Raw genomic sequence first — 22,988 nt, 5'->3', positions numbered from 1 at the left:
GTGTTCTGATACAGTTTGAATAAATCAGCTGATTATTGAATGATGATAATATTCTACTACTAATCTCTTAAGTATGTTAACTTGTCTGTTAGTGAAATTTGTAGTTGGTTTAGTTGTTTTTATACATTTGCCTTGGGGGGAGAAAAGAACTGTTTGTTATAGTACGATATTTTCAGTACTGGAACATTTAAAAAAAAAAAATCTTAAATCTGGTAATCCTCAAAACATAATGTCAGATCTTATCAGTAACCTGAGATTTGTATTTTAAATGTTTTTTACTTAGGGATAGTCTAATGACTGTCTATCTAATGACAAAGTATAACTTGGACTAATCTTGGCTTTTGAATGAGTAGAGCAATAAAGCAGAGGTAGTCTGGAAGACCTTGGCTGGAAGGGACCTCTGGAGCCCCCTACTCAGAGGAGGGCCATCTTAGATCAGGTTGCTCGGGGCCTCGTCCAGTCACAGATCCTTGTGATTTTTGCTGTTTGGTGTAGAGAATGTGGAGAAAAGATTTGGCTTACAGTATAATTTTCAAATGTTAACTGAGAAAATTCCCAAAGTTTCTGGTGTTCAAGCAAAACTAATTACAATGATAAAAGTCAGAAAGTCATAATTTAAATCAGCATTCACAACTAAATGGTACTGAAGTACAAGTGCCAGCTGAGTACTCTGAAACTACATGATCACTGACACACATTGGTATCCTTTGCGGTACATCTAATCACTTGTTTTCAATCCAAGAGTAACATGTCCCGAAGAACTGAAAATCATACTGTGTTGGGTTTTGCCTAATAATTTGTTTAGTTTATATATAAATGTAACTATGTAGGTGTGATGTTGGCTGTGTGTTTACATTTCAACGATATGTTTATTATGCTTTAGTTTAGTTTATCTGATTTTATATTGAGACACAAGTCAGCCATATAAATTACATATGTGGCTGAAGTGAGGGTTAATGTGCTAGACAGTATGAAGTGTAACTGTGATGCAAAGACTTATAGCAATTAGCAAGAGCTTGGAAACCAGTATTGCACTGGTGTGAATGCTGCCTACATCATTATTATTTTGTTTTGTATTATATTGTTTTTAATGGATTGTTTGTGCACTTATTTGTACAAATACACATTTCTAATGCACAGTAACAAGTATAGGTAGGAATAAATTAAGCGTATGAGTTTGCAGATTTTTCTTTTGGAATTCAATTCCATGGTATCCAAAAGACTTAGTTCCAGCCTTTCATGGCATTACAATTTTAGGAGGCATTAGCTTGTTTGATATTTAACAGTGGTTCACTTGAATTTATTTAGTAGTCTAAGAGAAAGCATGCAATGGTCTGTAATGGATTTAACTGCAGTGTGAATGAGCACTTTGAATTTGTTTTATTTGGCTTTCTTTTTTTTTCACCTTCGGATGTTCAATTCTGTTGTGTGAGATGAAGTTCTCATGACCCCTTGTACTATTTGGTATATACCATTTGTGGATTAAAGCTTTTGGTAAAGTGATGCATCTGTCACTGGCAAGTTACCAAGTTACTTGCCAAAGGTTTCCTTTTTCCCGAGCAGTGGGACTTTTTTGTTTGTTTTCATTTGTGATTAGATTGCTTGTAGGCAACGTTTTTGAGGGAAGACAGGATCCTAAAGATATTTCAAATAAGTAAGATAATTTTGACGGCAATTGTGGCAGAACTTCCCAGGGAAATTCTCCACCCACCTGATGAAATAAAGCATTACTAAGGTGGGTTCTGCAAAGGAAGATGTTTTGCAAAGCTGTTACTTGTAAAATCACTGCTATAGTGGATATAGCAAGCAGTCCAGTGAAAATGAGGAGATCTGTTGTATTTTTCACATAAATAAATACAGTAGAATACAAATGATCCCATTGCTTCCTTCCCCCCCATTGGTGTATGGTCTTGTTTTCAGTGTTTTCCTCTTTTAATAAATTAAAAATTCATTTTAAAACATTATGTTTTGACATAGAGAAGGTAAATTATGTTTTGTTCTGGTTTTCTAGGGCAGCAGTCAATAGTAGATGCTAGTCCTGCACTATAACAGCAGGTGGACTTTATGGTTGAATTTACTGTAGTGCATGTGCCTGCGGGTCAGAGATCCACAGGGAGCTGGGGTGAGCTGGGAAGCGTAGTATGGTCAGGACACCAAAACGATGCCTGGCCATGGCCCTGGGACCAGCCCATGCAGATGCCTTCAATGTCTAGCCCATAGGGACAGTTCAGCAAGCAGCCCACAAGTGGGTTTTGGTGTAAACAACTGTTTATTCTAGTCTACCCATCTTTTCTGTGATAGAAATGGGGCATGTGCTGGGATGGTAGAGGAACCCTTGCAATCCAATGCCTTCCTGTACAGGGCCAGTGCTCAGAGCTGTGACCTGCTGCATCAGTGTGCTGTGCTCACCTGCTGCATCTTCATGATACTGGTGAGCGGGAGGTGTTTCCACTACATCACTAAACAGACTTAGTTTGACTAGTCTAAGCTCTCCCCTGGACTGGCAGCTTCACAAATGCAGTGGGATTGATGTTACTTGGAGGATTCCCCCCCCCCCCCCCTCATTTGGTGAGCATGATTTTTTTTCATGAAACATTCTGCAGGACAGCAAAGCATGCAAATATTCATCTTCCTCCCCCCCAAGACTGAAATAAAACCCTGCTCATGAAGACCCCATAATTTACCATCAGTGTGGTTCAAGGGAAAGTATTGCTGGGTGGTAGGTGATGTAAATGTTATTCAAGATTGTGCTGCTGGTGTCTTCAGGCAACTTATTTGAGAGTTTTTTCATGTTTACTGTCTTGGCCTAACTCTTTAGTGAATCCTGTGACTAGATTAAAAAGCAGAGTAGCTTAATTGGGAGTTTACCTTAAATGGGTAGCTCTAAAAGCCATCCCGCAGAGTGGGGAGTGAAACAAGAAGTCATCCTGATTCTCATGTAACTGCCTACTTGTAGGCAGGTGTACACAAGACTTTCTTTTCCATATTTTTCCTGGCCAGCAGTCAAAATTCATTAAGACTTATAAACAACTCAAAAATAATTCAAGTTTTTGTTGTTCATATAGCATTGCATTGCTTTAAACAAGTCCAGAGTAATTTTAAGCCGTGTAAATGTAAGTTGAGATAATTCCTTAATGTTGAAAAGTCTTGAAAAATAAATGAAATCTCTTGAATAGTTTTAGTGTTCTCTGACTGGTAGAAACCTTGAGACAACCTATTTATTTGCATCATCAATGGATGGCAAGCAGAGATTTTTCTAGAACTTATTATATAGCCCCTTTGAAAAGTCTTCCTGATCATGTACAGTAGAAAAAGGACTTGTTTCTTAATACAGTATAAACAAACAGTAGAGCAGTTTGACGCTAATGATAAAAGTATCATTGTATTAGTGTGGAGAGAGCATCTGAGTGGATGCGGATGTACCATACCAAAATGATTAAATGGTACTACTTAAAGCAGAGGTAGTTTATCTTGTGTTTTTTTGACATACAAGTAGAACTAATATGCTACACTTTCCGTTCTTGATTATCTTCTCTACAGGCAGGCTGCTTCTGCTCCAAATGTTAATGCTTTACCTGTAGCTGAAGACCATGGCACTTGGCTGTGAAAGCACCTGGGAGGCTGGCAGCCAGAGCACAGAGCTAAGCCGGCTTGACCCATCTTAACGTGGCACATTTGTGTTTCTGAAAGGTTGCCTTGATATTTTCCTGGCTCTGGTGTTTTTGCATTCTTTTTAAGATGCTTTCCTTTAAATTATTGAGGTAAATTAACTTCTATTCCAGTTCAACACGTATTTTTGCTTGGGACCAGATGGCCTGTGATTGCACAGAGAAAAAGGAGAGGATCTAGGTGGGTGAGAATTTTTAGGAATAAGTAGGCAGTCTGGATTTTTGTTGAGAAAGCTTAAGTTTTTGTTAACTGAGTGCTCATTTCAAAATGAGGTATGTACAACTCTAAGCTATTTGACTTACTTGATTTCCATCCCTTTGTTACTCCCCTACCCTGTTTTTCCTGTCATTTGCTAATTCAAAGCAAGCCCGCTTTAATAGTTGGAAAACCTCCTGCAATAGCAGAAACAAAAAAGAAGGAATAGAACAAGATTCAGGTGAGTTAATTTTGAAGTATTTGTTGTATAGGGATTACAGGAGAATTTGATATGTATTTGATATGTTCAGGCTTGAATTTGATATGTATTTGATCTCCCCAAGAACAGTACAGAATATTTTAAGGAGTTTTTCAGAAGTGCTTTCAAATTAGCTGTCTGTACAGTACTTTACTGAATTTTGAAACTTGTTCAGCAGATCAGTGAATTTTCCTTTTTCCTTTTGTACTTAATCCCTCCAGTCTTCTGTGACAGCCAAGCACATACTTGCTGTATTGTGACAGATGCTATAAAAATCCTCTTAAATGTCAGAGCCATTGGATAAAGGGATAAATAGATAGTGACGTGCAGATGATTACAGAAGTTTTGGGTTTTTCAGATTTGGGGGCTCTGATGTAGTCAGTAGAGATGCATGCTCCTTTATAGCAGCTGTTGAACATACTGATGACACATTTGTTTTCTTCAGGTAACTTCTGCGGATACTTCTGAAGTAGATCAGAGATTGTATAAAAAACTGCAAGTTAAAAACTCTTGGTAAGATACATAGATTTGTAGGCTTTAGAGTTTGTTGACCTTAAACTGCTAAAAAAATCAGCACAATTTTAGTATTATGTTTAGAATGGGAACTTTTAATTTCTCTGACATTTTTTGTCTGTGCCGTTATATCAGAGACTTTCTGGCTGCATATATGTTATATCACAACATTTCAGGAAAATAAAACAGTAAGAAACTTTCTGTTGTAATTTTGAGAGCAATAAAAACTAAAGAAGAAGGAAGTGCTGTGATTTGTTCTATTGCCTGGAGGATAGGGAAGACTTTTAAAACAATTTATATTATTAACCTCATTTGACAGAGGTATGTTTATGTGTATACAAAGTGTATGTCTGGTCTAAAACTTGAATGTCATTTAGCATCTTTTGCTGCAGCAACAAGAACTTTAAAAATTTGCACTGGGTCTAGCACAGGGACTAATGAGTTAATCTTTTTTGCCTTTTATTAAGTACTGTGAAGTACATGTTAATTGCAGTAATAAGCCTTATTTCCATTGAGTGAGTTTACAAATATAAACCAGTATGGTTTTAGTTGTCTTAAGGAAAATGTCAGTTACATCAGTATGCATTTATTTTCACAGAGATGCCCTATTGCTGCTATTTAAAAGCAAGGAGGACTGAATTGTAACCAAATGATTGTGGTAAAGTGCACTGGGTTATTTCTATAGAGTAGGACTTTCAAAAGTACCAGACTGAACGTCATACATCTAAGTAACACCCTTACAGGAATTCACCTGTGTTTCCCAGTGGCAATATTTTTTTACTTTTGAAATCATATAAGTCCACCTGTATATAGGCTTTCTTCTATTGATGGCCAGTCTCCTAGGTAGTGCTCTTTGAAGAGCACACCTCAAAATGTTTGTGTCAAGTTGAAGAAGCAGGTAGATAAACTTCAATGACTCCTTGCTTGTCTGTTTTAAATGCCTCCACAAGCACACAGATAGGGCCTGTCTCTCTCCCCTGTTACTAGAGGGGCCCTGTTAAGACTGGCCAAGAAAATCAGCCTTTGACTCAGTATTTTCTGTTGCCAGATTTGCTTTGTAAAATTAGCATCCCATGTATTGTATTGGAACAGGGAATGTAGAATATGTTCACTTAAAACTGGGGAAGTTTCTGTCTGTTTGTCCTAAGGGATGGATCTGACTTTTACACTAATGACCTTCTGGTCTGTTTATTAAATATTGCCCATGACTTTTTACTTAATTCATTCAAGCACATTATTCTTCTACAGGTCCATTAAAGTAAAAAATTCAGTGCACCCTCAGCAGAAAGGTTATTTGTGGTGTCAGGGAAATCAATGCAAGATGCCTATTAGCGGATTAAATTTTTGTTTATACTTGAGGTTTTCTTTGTTACTGTATTAATTTAAGGTTTTGGCTCTAATGAGCATATAGGAATGTGAATAATGGAAAAGTAAGAATACCGATTCTCTTTTGGATGTATATGTATACTTGAAATGCTTCATTTGGTATAAATTGAGTAGAAGAACACGCATGGAAAGTCTTTCAAGTGTCATCATCTGGGATATGTAATCTTTTGCATGTTCCTAGTTAGTATCTAGCAGTCTGGAAACTAATGTGGTTGTCTTGGAAACAAGCTTTATTTTCCTTTTGTGAACATCTAGATCTAAAATCATTGTCTTCCTTGAAAATCTGGAAGTAATACTTCTGAAAGAAATAACTGCAAATTTAAGATGCTTGTCCTCTATTTAAAGAATTGATATGGGAGTCTGTAAGTGATATTTGCATTGTATGCTTTAATTATAGTTGTGTGATTATGTTGCTAAAACAGTCTTCAGGTTTTTTTAGGTAAAATGCCTGTATTTAGTGTTGATATTTGTCTGAGAATTATCTGCAGTGAAGCACTTTGCCAAGATTTCCTAGCTTAATATTTAGATAGAAATATTACAGTATAACTGATGCATTGAGGAAGTTAAGTTCCTACAAACGAATTGGTACTATCACTTCCAGTCTTTTCCCTTGCCCTGCTTTAAATTAACAGCATATGATGAAACCTTGAATATTTGGTGAGATTGTAGCATAATATTTGCCAGATAAAACATCAGCAGTAGAAAAAAGTGCACAGGACAGGTTTTTTTATTAGCCAAAGAGCTGCCACACATAGTATAAAATGTCAAAGCAAAATAGAAGCTGAGTCAAGAAATAACCATCTTTCAAATTGCTGAGGATTTATTAGTATTTGTATGAAAATATGAAACAATGTTCTTGAAAGAAGTTTAACTTTTCTGGTCTGTAGCTTGTTTGTCCAGTCACAGCAGTCTTAGAGTTTGGTATTAGTAACAGTATAATTTCATCATTATTTTTACAGATGAAGGTCCAGACTGAATAATTTTCCATGTTTTATTCTTAAATTGTTAACTATATTAAGTTCTAATGGGGTTTTTAGTATATTTCTTTTCCAAGTATTTTTGTTTCCAGTACCAATTTCAAAGGCTCTCAAATACTGATGTGTACTACAGAGAAGATTTTTTTTTTTAAATTCTTTCATAAAAGAAGTCTTTTTTGGTGGAGGTCACACTTTGATTGATACAACCTGTCCAAGGGAAGAAAACCATGATCTTTGGAGCCATTGGAACCCGTTCGCGTGACCATCTCTTTTGTTCTACCTCCGTTCTCTTCCTCCTGCTCCGTTTCTTGTGCTGCATCTACGTTTCAGATTGATCTCTCTTTCCAGAACTTAATTGGTCTTTTTATTTTTTCTTAAATGTTGTTTTTCCTTCAAGTATGTTCTGATTTTTTTCCCTTTTTTCTTCCCTAGAATGAGCTCAAGCTTTCTATTTAAGGCCTGAGATGAAGCTTATTTATGTAAGTGGAGAGGATCTTAAAGACTATGGTTGTTATCAGATGATGCAAAAAGCTTTTAGTGACCTAGATTTTGGCCCTGATGTACAATACTGATGTAAGCATTGTGCATCCACAAAGAAATAATTAATCACATATTGTTTTTCCGCAAGTGACAGTAAAGTCACTCTGACATACTGTAATGCTGTTGTGCTCCATTTTGGACTTAGCATTTATATATGTTTACCTTGATGGTCACGCCACAAACTTCTCACTTTCACCTCAAATTATGATCTCATAAGTCTTACATGAAAAAAGGATATTAAAATAACATGTTATTTAAGCTATAAACAAAGCTGAGTTATTCCTTGAGCTTTTTTCACATTCCTCTAAATAAATGTCACTTCTTCCAGTTTAACAATATTAGTAAACTGTGTTCAAAAACAGTAGTCCATTTTATACCTTCCTGATCAAATAATAATTCTCCATGGTGATTACTAAGTATTACATAATTATATTCCCTGGCTCTGTTTTAGCCGAACAATTTTTCATTCTCTCCTCCCAAACTGCAAACAAGCAAGCAACCAAAAAAACCCAAACCCTTATATGGTAACAGTTCTGTATAGTTACAGTATGTGCATCATTGTGTTACTGTGATCACTACCCTGAAATTTGGTCTATAATCACATATTCTAGCATCCTTCCTGAATCTCCTGGGAAAACATGGTATTGTTGAAGTTCTCATGGCTTTTTCCTTGCAGATTAACTTTTAGAAAACTTTTGAAGCTTTCTGGTTGTTCCCATTCTTTATGATCCAGTGACTTTGTCCTGGAGAAATCTGTTTTATCTCTGTGCGTTGTAATTAGAAATAGTGATGTGGTCTTTCATCCCCAGAAATTAAAATATACAAAATTCCAAGTTTTCTAAGGATAAAAAGGAACTAAAATTTTGTTTCCATCGTGTGTTTCACTTCAAGATGTTGCTGAGTCTGACTTAGGCAGCATTACCCAAAGATAAAGCAAACTCCAGGGGAGAGATTATAGATTCATTCAAGGAGAAATGGTATTTTTGTTGCCTTTTGTAATTAGAGAAACACAAAACAAAACAACTAATGAACGCTTTCCTTTTACCATAAGAAAGGAAGGAAGTTGATTGAAGCCAGTCATCTTTGGCCAGCGAGAGAGAGAGACACTTAGTTGCTTTTGCAGTGATGAGACCCACATCTCTGGAGGACAGTGTATCCAGTCATCACATCACGTTTAAGGCAGAAGTTTCTCTCTCTGATGCTCAGCATAAAGACAACCTACATCTCTAGCTTCACTTAGACATGTAACATTAGGGTGTAGACGATCCCATCGAAAGTGCTAGACTATCCCCTTGGCTTGAAATGGCCTCTACAAATCTTTCCATCTAATAATGGACTGAAATACAAAATACCTTAGCCAAGCTGCTCTTCACACAACTTGCTTTTAGAGCTCCTAATTAATTACAATTGGGTATATTTGTTAGAAAAGGGAGGATTTTAGTTCACCTGCGTTGTTTTTCTTTGGGGGTAGGAGAGGTATCCTGTAGTGAGATGGGTTCTCCACACTCATGGTCTTGAAGGGTACTTGAGGAACCAGTTTGGTCTCTGGCAAACAGTGTCATTTTTGTACCTTTTGTGTTTTGCATTTGTGATTAAATGAACTCTGTTTGTGTGCTGCTCTGCTGTCCCTGGTTTTCCTTCCCTTTCTGGAGTGCCACCATAGTGGGTGCCTCAGCAGAGGGGCAGGGACAGTGGCTGTGAGTTACCAACTCTGGTTTAGCCCCACTCTAGGATTTTTTTCTCTTTGGGGATTTCTCAACTGCCCTGCTCAAGAGGTTGTGATGCACAGGGGAAGAACAGGGATCTTGTCCTGGGACGAATGCAATTTGCACTGTTGCTGGATTAGAAAAAAATGCTTTAAAAAATTTATTTTTGTTCTTTCACATAATCTGAAGTTTTCAAGAATTTATATGAAAATGTGCTTTCCTTTACTTTCTGAGAAGAGTGCTTTTTTTTTTAAAAATGGAGTGAGTAATGTTTCAGCTTTAATGAAAATAAAGTATTCTTTCTGATACCCTTCTAGTTTCTTACTTATATGTGCTTAAAGTTTCAGCTTAGTCTTCTTGTGACTGATCATATAAGCTACTCAGTCTGTTTTTCAAGTGTTCATGTTTTTATACATAGCAAACCTCTGAATAAAATGTACCTATTTAATATGTTACATCCTAACTTCTGCTTAACTGAACCCTTCTATTATTAGTGGAACATGTCAAGGATGGCTGAAATTTGAAACGTAACAGAAATGGCAGACTTTTTTAGCTTGTTTAAGGCATCTTATTCTTTATGTCTAAGAGCTGTCAGAAGGTGGTAAACAGATCTCGGCACAGCAGCATTTATAACCAAATTGCTCTCGTGAAATAGAGATAAAGCATTCAACAGAAGAGCTAATTAAATCTGTAGCCTATAGCATAGCCACTGGTATCCTGTCCATTAGCAACCCTGGTGCTTCACTCAAGTCAAAGAGCTTGAGTTTACACTGTTTAATTTGAGTGACAGAGGTTTGTGTGTGAATGCAAAGAGTATTAGAATATTATTTAAGCAGTACCTCAAGATAAGCAGTGGTGAACAAAGGACTTGAAGAGCATTTGCTTGCTTACCTCCTTTGCTGGCTGCAGCACTGTCTCAGGTCTCTGACTTTGCAGCTATGGCTACCTTAGCCCAAACCACCCTGTTGAAGGGCTGTTCTGTGCCTTTTTTTAACATGTCTGTGCTGGGAAAATCTTCCTGGTTTTGCCAGAAAACTTAGTGTTACTTTGCACAACTCTGCTTCTCTTAGTAGATATTAAACATTTTGTTGATGGATTCTGTGGTGTGACATTGGTAATGAAGGAGATGCTAGAACAATAAAACATGGGCAAAAACATTGGTTTCTATCATAAATGAGCTTGTTGCTAGTTTTTTCTTGTATATGCCTGTTAAATTTATAGTGTAACCCTATTTTTATGACAGTCAACTTCTTTGTAATGCTTTATTTAACTGGAGCACAATGCCATTTTAGAGGCCTTACTGTTGCTTCAGAATGTGAGCGTTGTCTGCTGCACTGGAGCTGGAGTGTCTGTGGATGAAACATTTGGCTTCATACCTTTCGGGTGTTGGTGTTTTCCAGGGTTACAAGTCAAGTCCTATAGCATTTTCAGAGAGAGAATAATCTTTGAGAGATCCCTCTTGTGCTCACACTACAGTCAATAAAAATTTTTTTTGCAAAGTCACTCAGCAGTAACCACTCACCCTACATCCTTCAGGCTTTTGGCAGGAGCAGTGTTAAGCTGGTGCTGAATGTTCGTGCAAGTTCTTCTTGCTAAGAGTTGCCTCTGGTTTGCTGTTACACGTGATGGATGCTCAAGTGATTTAAATGCCAGAAGAGAAAGTTGTTTTTTCACCTTCTGTCAAGACTTGCAGTAGGAGCTGGACATCTTTATTCCCCAGAGGTCCTCTGCTGTGCTGGGTACCTCAGAGTGAAATTCCCATCTTCATTCTGTTGCCCTTTTCCCAGCAATTACTATTTTAATTTTCAATGTAAGAAGCTCTGATAATGCCAGCCATATGTCATTACCTGATATCATTCAAATACCATTTGATGGGTATTTTCAAAAGCAGGAGGAAGGCTTACTCACCAACCTTTATAGTATATTGACTTTTTTTTTTACATGATCATGGTGTGTCCTTTACAAAAACAAAGGTGGTTTGAAATTGTCTGATAATACATTGTTCCTGTTAGAGAATGTGTGACTTCACATAGCTGTTTATTCAGATTAGGTAATTTATTTGACAGTAATTATATTTTATGCAATTTTTTAATTGTTTATGGGCTATTTTAAGTGGTCTTATAGGGTGAAGTGTAGGTTGTTATGGCTTAACATGTATGCAAGTGTATGAAAATATCCACTGAAATTGTGTATTAAGCTAAGCTTAAGTGTGGTAGAATTTTCCTGGGTTTGTTACTACATTTCTAACTATACTTACAGCTTCAGGTGAAATATATGAAGATGCTCTGGAATTTCATGAGATGTATCTCCCATTTAAAAATCACTTCTATAAAGATTTTGTCTTTTGCTGATACTCAATTAGTTTAACAAACAAAACAGTTTTGTGGTAAAAGATACAGTAAATCAGTTGCAGAATTCTGTCTGAACATGCATAAAATAATTCATTCAACATATCTCTGCACAATAATAAGAACAGGTTGTTCCTTGCTGTGCTGTTCGTTCACAGTCGTTTCTTCATGCTACTGTCCTAGCAGCATGTGTTTGATTTTGCTGCTAGTAGCAGCAGAAGAATTTGAAATGCTGCAATTTTAAGTTAACTTGCAGGGAGCGATGAGGGTGGCCTGTCAGGCTATGCTTGTTTTTTTGATATCACCCTGAGAAAAATCAATTTAAACTAATTTGATAGCGTTTTTCAGTGCCTGACTGTGCCTTCTTTGTTTAACATGCCTCAGTGTAGCGGTTTCTGATCTGGCCCCAGTAATGTTGTTGTTTATCAGTGTTATCATTAATTTGACTGCAAGTGGAGATAGTCTTTTGGAATGGATGAATACATCGGCTTTATACTTCAAATGCTTAAGGGAGATTAACATTTTAGACCTTTTTTAAAGAGAAAATCTGGCAAGAAAGTGAATTGTACAGGTAGTTACTGTGAACAGACATATCTATCCTGACTTTTTCTATCTAAATGAATCTTACAGAGATTTTTGGAGTGATTGTCTAAAATGTAGCATTGTACATGTTGAGGAGGACGCGAAAGAAAATAGAAATGATGATTACTGTTCTTCCCAGTGAAAATGGGCAAATGGGCTCTTAACCCATTTGATCTTATGATTAAATCATAAATGTCTATCAGCATTTTGTATTCGCATACGAGATACATGTCTATCAGCATGCACTGGACCAGGTAGGAGTCTATGCATCTGGCAGTCAGGGAGTGGGGCTTTTTGTTGTGTGGATTTTGCTTTTATTGTTGTATTTAATCCTTCATCAACTTTGAAAACAACAAGACTGACATCCCTTCTGTGTGGTATTTTAAAACCTCAGATGTCACCCATCCCCTTGCCCTTTTGATGAATTTGTGCATTCTGTGAATGTTTATGAATCAGAGAGCAGAGGAAAACTGTGTATTCGCTTCAGTTAGTGAATCTAAATAAAAACCCCTGTGGTTATTGATTACAGCGAATACTCACCTTCTGTGTTTTTGTAGAAATTGCTTGGAGGTTCAACTATTTAATCATGTCGTAGGATTCAGCTTGCGTGCTGTAGACACCGATGTGATCTGTGGGCAGAACCAGCATCTCTAAGGAGTGCATCAGAGCATTCCGGTGAGGCATCTGCCTCTCTGCGTTGGCAATATGGAGAGTTTCGGGGTGTCTCTGGTTGCATGTGCTGTTGGCAATGCAGGGACCTGGCCAGTCTGCACCTTGGACTGTTACCCTCCTTTAAGACTGGGATGGATACTGGGAGGAGTGGGACTCTGGAGGTGTCCGTGATATGCATGGCCAGCATGCTGGGATTGAACGCTGGGTAAATCAGCCGTCTTTTGATGGCAAATGGTCAGGAGGGGTTGTCTTGACTTGGACTTGATTCTCATCCTCTTTGTTTCTGGTGGCAGTCATATGCAAGGGGCAAAGGCTTTTACCATTCAGCTGGTGGTTTGGGTTTTGTTTGTTTTTTTCATGTGGGTGCCCAGAAAGTGTACAGCTGGTGCAGGCAGAGGATCATTGCAGGAAGAGCTACTTACAAAGAAACAACCAACCAACCTAAAAAAACCTAAGGTGCAGAGGTTGTCCCAGATGGACCTGCCACACTTGGCCATCCGTGCAAGAGAGGAGAGCACCTGTGTGCCTCTGCCATCCTTGTGTACGCTGAGCCTGGCTCTGCGAGAGTGCAGGTTTACTTGTCTTCCATTTTGTGTCTCCTGTCTCTGTTCTGTGAGCAGAGCGCGAACCGTAATTGGAATAAGATGCCCTTGAAAAATCTGCCAGGGGTTTGTGTCATGATTGACAAAGGAGTTTTGTTATATTTGGAAGATGTAGTTATATGTAAAATAAAATTAAAGGCAGAAGCGAAGTAATTTTCCTTGTTTGGGAAAGCTAAGCAAGGGTTTTTCAGTTCTGCTGGTAGGGAAGATGACACTAGGAAATAGTTAAATTCTGTATCTATTAGGTTCTAATGAAAACTAGAGCATACACAAACATGCTGCTCCTCCTTATTGCCTGAGAAGGGACTGTGATCATCATATTTTGTGACCAAAAGTATATTATTGAAAGAACAAATGTTAGCTTTTTTTTGGTGGTTTTTTGGGGGTTGGTGTTTTTTTCTTATTACACTTTTAAACCTATTACTGAACTTCGGAGTTCAACATTTTAAAGTGCATGTGCAAATGGCGCATTTTCTGTATAGAAGCAGGATCTTACATTACAGAACTATGTACCAGCAAATTATGTAGTACCTTTCCACAAATCACTGATCACGTAATAACAGTATGGATTTCTGAGGGAACAGTAATGTGTTAAATGCTTAAATATCCCAAGCTTTGTTCGTTCCTCATCTGGCATCACAGGCAGAGAAAATGAGATATGCCATATAGCTGATCTTTTTCCAGTGCTTTTATAAAGGCTGAAATATATTTTCTTTGGTGCATCACTGCCTTTTGGTAAAATGAGGTGAGAAGGTTCCATTTTCTGTCATGAGCCAACCAAAACCCAGCATGTTTTCAGGGTCCAATTTTGAATCTTTGTTCACATTACAAATCGATGTGAAACCGCAACTATTGAGGCTTTCTGGCACGTACAAAACATTTGTTCAGCTAGAAAATGAGTGGGGAAAAAGAGCCAGCGGTGACATGTCCAGATGGGAGCACGTTGGAGTGCTGCGAAGCAGAACACGTGGCATCAAGGAATGGGGAAATGCAGTCCATCGCTGTGTGTCTGGATGCAGGGCATCTGTGAGAGTGGGCGTTGCAGCTTTGTCAAGGACCACCACTTCCAAGATCTGGATTCTTTAACACTGATGCTTTGTGAAATGTGATGCTTTGATGTTAGTTTAAAAAAAATAATATTGCAGACTCTTTACCAGTAATTAATTTGGTATTTTTGGAAAAGATGATCATCTAGTCAACAAAGCTTGTAAAATTGTAACCCATCTTTAAATGGACTTCAGCTATTTCTAGGTACCATAGCCCATGCCTGCAGCATAGCCCCAGGCTGCTCCCAGGTGGTTGATCATTAGCGGTGGGGAGGACTTTTCTCCCACTGTGGAACCTGCCCTGGTAGGACATCGCATGGAGGGTTCTCAGGGTTTGTATGTTTAGTTAGGTCTCTTGATAAGACGTGGAGAGTTTCACATTGCTTGCTTTCAGTCTTGTTTCTGAATTATATGCTGTGAATGTTGTTGTTTGGTATAATGAGAATTTCTTTTTTTGGAGTCCAGAATCAATACTGACTGGATTGTTCTGTGCAGAAATTTGAAGATAGAATGAGGTGGAATAGTTGATGTGTAACGTGTTGCTGTGTTACTGGTCTGCTGACAGCTTCAGAGATCACATTTGTCCATCTGCCTTGATAAGAAATTCTGTAAATCACGAAGTTGAAGACTTTTTAACCCATTACCGTTTTTACCTTGTTGTTACTGTTTGATTGTTCAGTCGTCAGGAAAAAAACCTGTATTTAGTTCCTTCTAAACCCTGGACCAATTCTACCATAAGGTAATACCATTGAGGTATAGGATTACTGCAGGGATTAACTGTAGTATCACTGTTCCTGAATATGTATTTAATGTAAAAAGGAGAGAGGTGATGTGGGGAAGAACCTCAGTATTATGCAACTGTTGTTATCATTCTTATTAGGTAACTTTAACACAACGTTCTACCACTACAGATCTCTCTATTAGAAATGAGGAATCAGTTTAATTCAGAGTCTGTATTAATAAAAACTTACTTTTGTTTGCTCCAGTTTGTTTTATCTATCTATTTTCTTTAAATAGCCATGAATTAAGCTTTGCAGCAGGACTGGTAAGATCCTACCGACTTTAGTGAGGCTTGACATGGTCCCTAAACAATGTAGTGTATTTATGTTAGTAAATGTTGTTTTGAAATTTATCACATGCTCATGAATAACATTCTTCCTTCTCACCCACTTCTCTGGAATTATTAGACATACAGCTGAAGTAGTGGCTTACTAACTTTGCTGGTCATTGGATTAACAATTCGGTATGCAATAATGAGGCTTCTTGTAGCTGAAAATTGGAAATTAAAATAATGCTTATATCTCATTGCTATCATCCTGTGCTTTTGAATACTCCTGATATTTGATCCTTTATTTAAAAAAAAAAAAGGTGTTAACATGTAGCACACTCATCATTCTTATTTATTCAGAATGTAGGTTTTTTTAGTTCAATTTCTCATATTGTATTCAGAGTTGTGCTTGAAACTTTAAGGGTGCTTTAAAGGATACCTCACTGAAGTAGGAGAGAAGCCTATGTTTTTTCAAATAAAAATTAACTTTTGAAATTAATTTCTTAGTTGTGGAGTTTGTTTTTAAGTTCCTCTTAAGAAAAATGAAAGTTTAGGCTCCCTTCCAACCCAGTGTTTAAGTGTGTGCTTAACTTTTAAACATCTGAGTAGGTTCACTGGCTTCAGTAAGTACACACGCCATGAGGCTTTTGACAAACTCACTCACTACAACTTCTTTGAGAGCTGCTGCAGCAGGGCTGGTGCTGGGCAGAAGGAGCCGGGGAGTGCACAGCAGCCCCGCCGATGGGCTTTGAACACAGCGGCGTCAGTGGTAGCACCGCTAGCTGAATTAAATTTGCAGAACTGCTGTCCTTGCAAAACCCTCAAGCGTTGTAATTTAGAAAAGTCGTAATGGTCAAAGATTGCTCCAAAGCAGTGAGAAAGCAATTTTCCAACTATGCCCACATTACTAGTGTGACCTGTTGGCCACTTCCATTTCTGCCCTTGAGAAAGTTCTGCTTTTATAATGGTCCTTGCCTGGTATGGATGTAATACATACTGACCATTTTGCCTATCCACTGACATAAATGCTGCTATTTAAGTAAACATGGTCCAAATGCTTTCTGTTACAACAGGATTGAAAGTAAGTCTGAACAAACTTATGTTCAAAACAGTACAGAAAGGGGGTTATCCTTTTCTTTTTTTCCTTCGGGGAATGAGCACGCAATACGGAGGTATCTGTCCTTGAAGCCCCTTCTTATTCTCCCCTAACTTTTCATTTTGCAACTAATTTCTTCCAAAACTGGCAGAATGACAGAAGTCTCACAGTTGTTGAATTTCTACTGCCTTTGGAGCAGTCCAGGGCTGGGTGCAAATGACCTTACCAGTTCCCAGAAATGCAGAGAGTGGTTAGGCAGAAAGGCTTTAGGACATTTGTCTAATTATAGATTGTTTTTTCTAATACATTTCTTCAAGAATAATACTTTTGCAGATGCATCAGTTTACAAAGTGAAGCCTGTTGATATCCTGCTAGATAGAAAACATGTATTTTAATAGTTATAACTATGTAAATATATTTGATCTATACTTAAATTTTGTTTTGTTTTCAGTAATAGTACATGATATGACAGAATTAAATTAATCTGTACGTATATGATATGTGTTTTAAACTAGCTACATAAAATTGACCGTAGATACTAGAAATGTCTTAACTTTTCTTTCTTATAAAAAGTGTATTTTTTTTGTCATTTGGTGTTGATTGATTAATAGACTGTTGTAGAAGATTGAGTAAAAGTATGTTATTACACCAAAATGGTATTAAAAAAAGTTGACCTGAATCCTGCATTTGTTGTTTTTGTGACCTTTATATTCCTTCCTCATTAGAACTATGCAGCACTGATACAGCAACAAATTAATGAGGACAAAGAAAACTTGAGAGAAAAGACTGTATATGGAATCCAGCTCACAGAAGAAAAACTTAATGATTTCCGTGATGAACAGATTGGGCAGCTGAAAGAACTGATGGAGGAGGCTACCAAACCTAATAGAAAAATCTGCTTTTCTAAAGACTCAGAACACAAAACCTGAAAGGTTTTAAAAATTGTTTTAATGCATATGGAAGCATTTTGAAACTTCCTTTTCCAGTTGGACTTGAATGTGGTTTCTGTGAAATAATGGGTGCTGCTGATGCCATAACTGTCTGAAATGGATGTCTCTGGCTATTTGGCTTTCTATGCAAGAATAAATGTTAAAATGGAATAATCACAATTTTATGTTAATTGCAATATTTTTTTTCTCCTAATGGAAAGTGGAGACTTAAAGAATTTGGTAAATTAAATTGACATTTTAAAAATAGAAACGGTTTGTTTTTATTTTAATCTTGGCACCCATAGGGCAAAACATCTTTCTGTTTGTATATCATCCTCTGCCTTAATAGAAAAGATGCAAGTAGCATTTGTTTTCTGATGTGGGTTCAGTAGACAAAGAACAAAAGTATGGTACTAGAGTGGGTTTGTTTCAATGGAAAGAAATGATCAGTATTAGGAAAACATACTGCTTTTGAAACTGGAAGTTGGTTTTCTGCTTGAGCTTTATTGTTAAATGTACTTTAAAATAAAAGATGTAGTTCATTATTAAATTGACCTTGAAGGAACCACTGGCTTATGAAGAAAATTCTGGATTTTTTTCAAAACTAGACTCAGATTATTGTTAGTATGTAAAATTTTTAAAAACCATTCATGAGTTGGTTGTGCTGTAGTTAGAATTCAAAATCTAAAGGCTCTTTAAAATCTCAGTATCCCGTATTATTCCATATTTTATATAGACCAGAATTTGTAAACTCCTCAATCTCAGAAATTATCCTGTTGATAATACTGTATGACAAACATTACTAATTTATTTATAATAGGTTAAGTCTTCATCAGGACAATGCACGCCTATTGTAATACTCATACTATTGGGACTAAAAAAAGTTCTGTTTTTTTATCTGTTAAGAAAAAACACACCCCTTTCTGTGCAAAAGACAGCTTTCATTTCATATTCCAAACCTAGTTTCATATTAGTTTTGTTCTATTTCTGGACCTTTCCCTGTCTGCTACCCATAGCGTGTTCAAGACAACCTAATTTTTTTCCTCTTGGGGGATAACAGCTTTGACAAGTAAGCACACTTCCATCTGCCTCGAGTTGTAACAACATGCTCTTTGCCAAAGCTACGCTCTTGGCTCCTAACGGGGGGCAGTTCAGGGAGCAGCCTGCTTCTCTCTCCCTTATCTCTCTTCCCAATTCTTTGCTAGGATTTTAGGTTGCAGGTTGCTCATTTTTATTATAAGTTCAATTGCAAGACTCCTGCATAAGGAACAGTTACAGTTGCGTTGCTACATCTTCCTCTGGCAGCCCCAGCCTCTGTGGCTTGTGCTGTAGGAACATCCTTAGCCTCAAGGACCTACTCCAAACAGGATTGAAGGGCAGAGACGAACCTCAGCCCTGCAGTCTGGATGTCACAAGTCCTGGTTCTTGGTGCTTCAAGGGCATGGTTGGAAAGAATGGCAACTCCCTTCTGGCCTGCTATGTACCTAGGTCTTGCCCCAGCATCAAAGTGGGAAGTGGATGGGGTGTGCATGCAGGAAGCATGAAAATTGCCTCTGATACTGCCATTCACACATACCTAAAGCTTTTTTCTTTTTTAAACTTCAAAGTCTGTAAAAATCTACTAAAATCTAAATCAGAGTTTAGGGCATAAGGATGTATTCAGTTGCACTTCCATTGGATGTACAGTAACCAGTAATTTGCATCACTAGATCTGCTCAGTTTTAATACCAAAAGCAATGTTTGGGTGTTGACAACAGAGTTTGTTTCCAGTCCTTGATTGCTAGTACACATGTGCCTACTTTCCAGTCAATATCCAAGTTGCTTCAAATTTATTTCAAATACTGCAATTTAGAGCACAGTTATTTTTATCAACACACTTAATGAAACTTGTTAGTTCAGTGAAACTAGTTAGAATACTTGTTTCGCATCTGTCTACTCACGTATGTACCTAGATAATGCACATTTCTAGAGGCTAAATTAATTTAGAATGAAAAATTGCTATTTGGTATGAAAAATGTAAGCTTATAATGAGACCTAAGGTGAGTTGGAGGTGAGGGTAAATATCTTTACATCCACAGTCCCTTTTCTAGTAACTCCAACAACTTTTTTATTTCATTCCCAATGGTAGGTTGTATTTTCTGCAATGTTTGTGTTCTTGTTTAAAACAACTCCTACAAAAGTCAAAATTCCACAATAGGAATGAAACATCTTTAAAGGTTGCTGGCTTTAAGACAGCCAGTGCTAATAGTAAGGCATGCTCTGATCCAAGCAGCGCTTAGGCAAGTGGTGGGCATGGGTGGCCCCACAGAAGCTTTGCAACACCACCATGCATCAGTGAAATTCTTTGATTTACAAGTGTGGTTAATGACACTTAAGTTGAGGAAGACAATGGGCTTCTCATCCTGTCCACAGAAAGGTAGAGTGACAAAGATGCTTTTTCTTTAATTTTTGTTATTTTAAGGTATAGGATACATTTTGTGGGGAATTTTACACAGGGTTTAATGGATAATGAACAAAGGAAAGCATCCATCAAAATTACTTCAAAACTACAAGCAGCGTGCTATTTCAAATGGCAAAAAAGTTGCTTAGAAAAAAGATACTAATCACCTTATAATGAAGAATAGCTATGATCACTTCAGAAATGAGTACAAAGTTTTCAGCTGTTTTCTGTGTGTGTTGGAATGGATTGCTGTTGTACAACTAAACACTGAAAAGCTCTTACCACCCTTAAAAGACCTCTCTCCATTCAGCTTATCCATTAAGAAAGATCCTTTGTATTTTGTTGATCTTAAATCCATTTGGCTCTTCTAGAACTAAGAGTGATAAAATTCAGTGGTTAATTTGGCTAAACCTTATCTGTGGTAACGCTTTATGTGATCGCCTGGCAGCTGGTAGGGATTGGAGGGAGCTGAAGTTTTAGGTAGCTGGAAAAGGTACGAGCTGAAGTCTTATCAACAAGCAAACAATTTTCGGAAATCTGTCTCGTTAAAAATTACCAGTTTTGATACACAAAAATACAAAGTTATACATCTTAAAAAGAACAACTAAAAATGTCATTCTTTCAGTGTTTTATTATTTCTATGATGTGGGTTTATGCTTTTTTAAGTGGCTGTCCAGCAAGAGCTATTAGAACATGATGTTTCTCGCTTAAAAATAAATTAATAATTTAACATACTGAAGGTAGGATTTATGAAGGAGCTTCATTTCTCAGCTATTTGGACTTACTTTAATCTTTTTGAATTATTAGTGGACTTTCTATTTCTTCATCTTGGATATGTATTTATGAGAGGCCGGTTATTCACCAGTGAGTCAGTGGCCAAGTTTTCATTGGCTTCTAGGTAAAGACATTGAACAATTAGTGAAGGAGCAATACCATGCCTTTCCCTGCCTGTTATAATCTAATTTAATTTTTACTCTCTATAGCCAAACTAATAGCAGAGGGAGGGCTGAATCTCTCGGCAGGCTGATTTACTCCAGGTGTGAACACAGAGGGTCCATGTACCTTTGAGGAAGGGTGAAAGCTGAATCACTGTAAAAGGCATCTCCCATTCTAGGGCAAAAGCTGACTACATGCCGTCCTGCTTAACTGTTGATTTTCACACCTCTTGGAAAGGGTTTCAAGGTAAAACCTTCCTGCTGGAGGGTATTGATGCAGCAGCACAGGTTTTGCAGGGCTTGTTTGATAACAGGACTGCCTGACCCACCTCCTACCGATCCATGTCCCAGTGCTGGACCGGGCTTGATGCGCCTGCCAGCGTTTGGTACCCAAGAGCCTCACGGTGAGGAATGGTGGTACTGGGAAGTCTTCCCCTGTGAGCCACATCAGGAAGTTCACTGTAAAGACTGAGGCAAATCAAATGTTTGGTGTTAGAAGTGACAATTATTCCATTTGTAAATGATCTGCTCTTGTTCATGGAGGTTACATACCTGCTGCAAAACCACTGGCTTTGGTAGGAGCATTTTCAGCAGTTTCAGTGGCTGCAGCTCTGCCCTGGGAACAGACTTGAGCGTGCTGAGTCCTTCCAGCTTTTCCAGTGGTTTGTGTCTACTGATCAAGGCATGTGAAGATCACAGAATTTAATTTTATTTGGATGCCACCATTATATAAGTATAATACAAGTATTCTTTGTTCAGCGACATTGAGAGCTATAAGTCAATGTATAAATTCAATGTATAAATGACTAGGAACTGAACGGTTTTGCCACTTGTAACTGTGTGTGTTACGAGTAAATGTCAGGTGTTTCAACAAGCCCCTTTATGTGATATATGATCCTACGCAATGAATTCCTGTGCCTGGGGAGTTCAGTGTTTAATCTGCTCTCTAACAATTTCAAAGCATGTACTTGAGACTATAAAACAAGAATCCTTATTTAATAAAATGACCTTTAGTTACTGAATATCTGTCAACTTGTTATAAATGCTGACGAACATCGAGACAAGTGCATATTACTACTGTAAAGCCCTCAATAAGTAGTTTGTTGAAATACCATCATTTGCAGCACCATTTCCAGCACAGATGAGCCTTCTGTTTTATACCGATTACACTCCTAGAGGGATTAAGTGAAATCTAAATAATCTGTTAAGTGAGCTATCATATTTACCATTTTTTCCCAAAAGGTTACTATTTCTGTTTTTGACTGGAAAAACAACTAGTACAGAATCTAAGAGAGTGGTGTGTGTTTGTCCTGAGAGATTAACAGCAAAACCAGTAAAATATGTAGCAGAAAGTAAGCTGGCAGTACTCTGTTGAGGTTGTACCAAGGGCAGGATATCACTTAGCTTTAGTCTGGTGGAATAATGTAGAGAATCTATAGCACAGAAGGTCCACCAGAGCAGCAGAAACTGGCCGTGCTCTTCCCTTGTACAAGAGACCCACATCAAAAATAGGATGGTGCGGTCAGGAATCGGTGAGTAAGCCAAGAGGATGACGACCATGGTAGATCCTTCCAAGAGGCTCTGCCAACCAGACTGGGGTTTAAACTTCGTGTGGCTGAACCCGAGGCACGCTGTCTGCCAGCATCCAGTCCTAGGCGTGTGGCCCGGCTGGGGTTGAAGAGGGCTGCTAAAAGAGTCTGAATTTTCCCTTTTTGGGCGCTGTAGAGAGGCAGTAAGGAGCTGCGGACCAATTCAGCTGATCACAGTCCACGTTTCCTACTCACAGAGGGATTCCCTCCTTGTACATCACATCTACTACTCAAGTACAGGTTAACAGTATCATGCTGTCATCAGTGAAGTCACCTTTGATTATGATCTAAGAAGTTAAAATAACTTTTCAAAGCTGGAGAAAATATCCTGTTAACCAAAGACCCAGTTGGAACTGATTTGAGAATTCTGTTTCTTTCTATTCAATTTTATAATGTGAGCACATGCTGCTGGGTAGTGGGAAAATGGACCTGACCTAAATACCTTAAAATGACAGT

The 22,988-nt window shown here is 37.8% G+C and overlaps 1 protein-coding gene across 1 annotated transcript in view; it reads left to right on the top strand.

Annotated features, from left to right (window-relative positions):
- Positions 1-18,110, top strand: part of SDHAF3 (succinate dehydrogenase complex assembly factor 3) — a 39,351-nt gene extending 21,241 nt beyond the window's left edge. The window contains exon 2 of the mRNA XM_072854235.1: positions 17,365-18,110. Within this exon, the coding sequence (XP_072710336.1) occupies positions 17,365-17,568 (204 nt within the window). The 3' untranslated portion in view covers positions 17,569-18,110. The remainder of the gene's footprint in view (positions 1-17,364) is intronic.
- The last annotated feature ends 4,878 nt before the right edge of the window (positions 18,111-22,988 follow it).

Source organism: Ciconia boyciana, chromosome 2 (assembly GCF_034638445.1).
Source record: "Ciconia boyciana chromosome 2, ASM3463844v1, whole genome shotgun sequence".
Classification (NCBI taxonomy): Eukaryota; Metazoa; Chordata; class Aves; order Ciconiiformes; family Ciconiidae; genus Ciconia; species Ciconia boyciana.
This window is presented reverse-complemented; position numbering and strand designations above follow the sequence as displayed.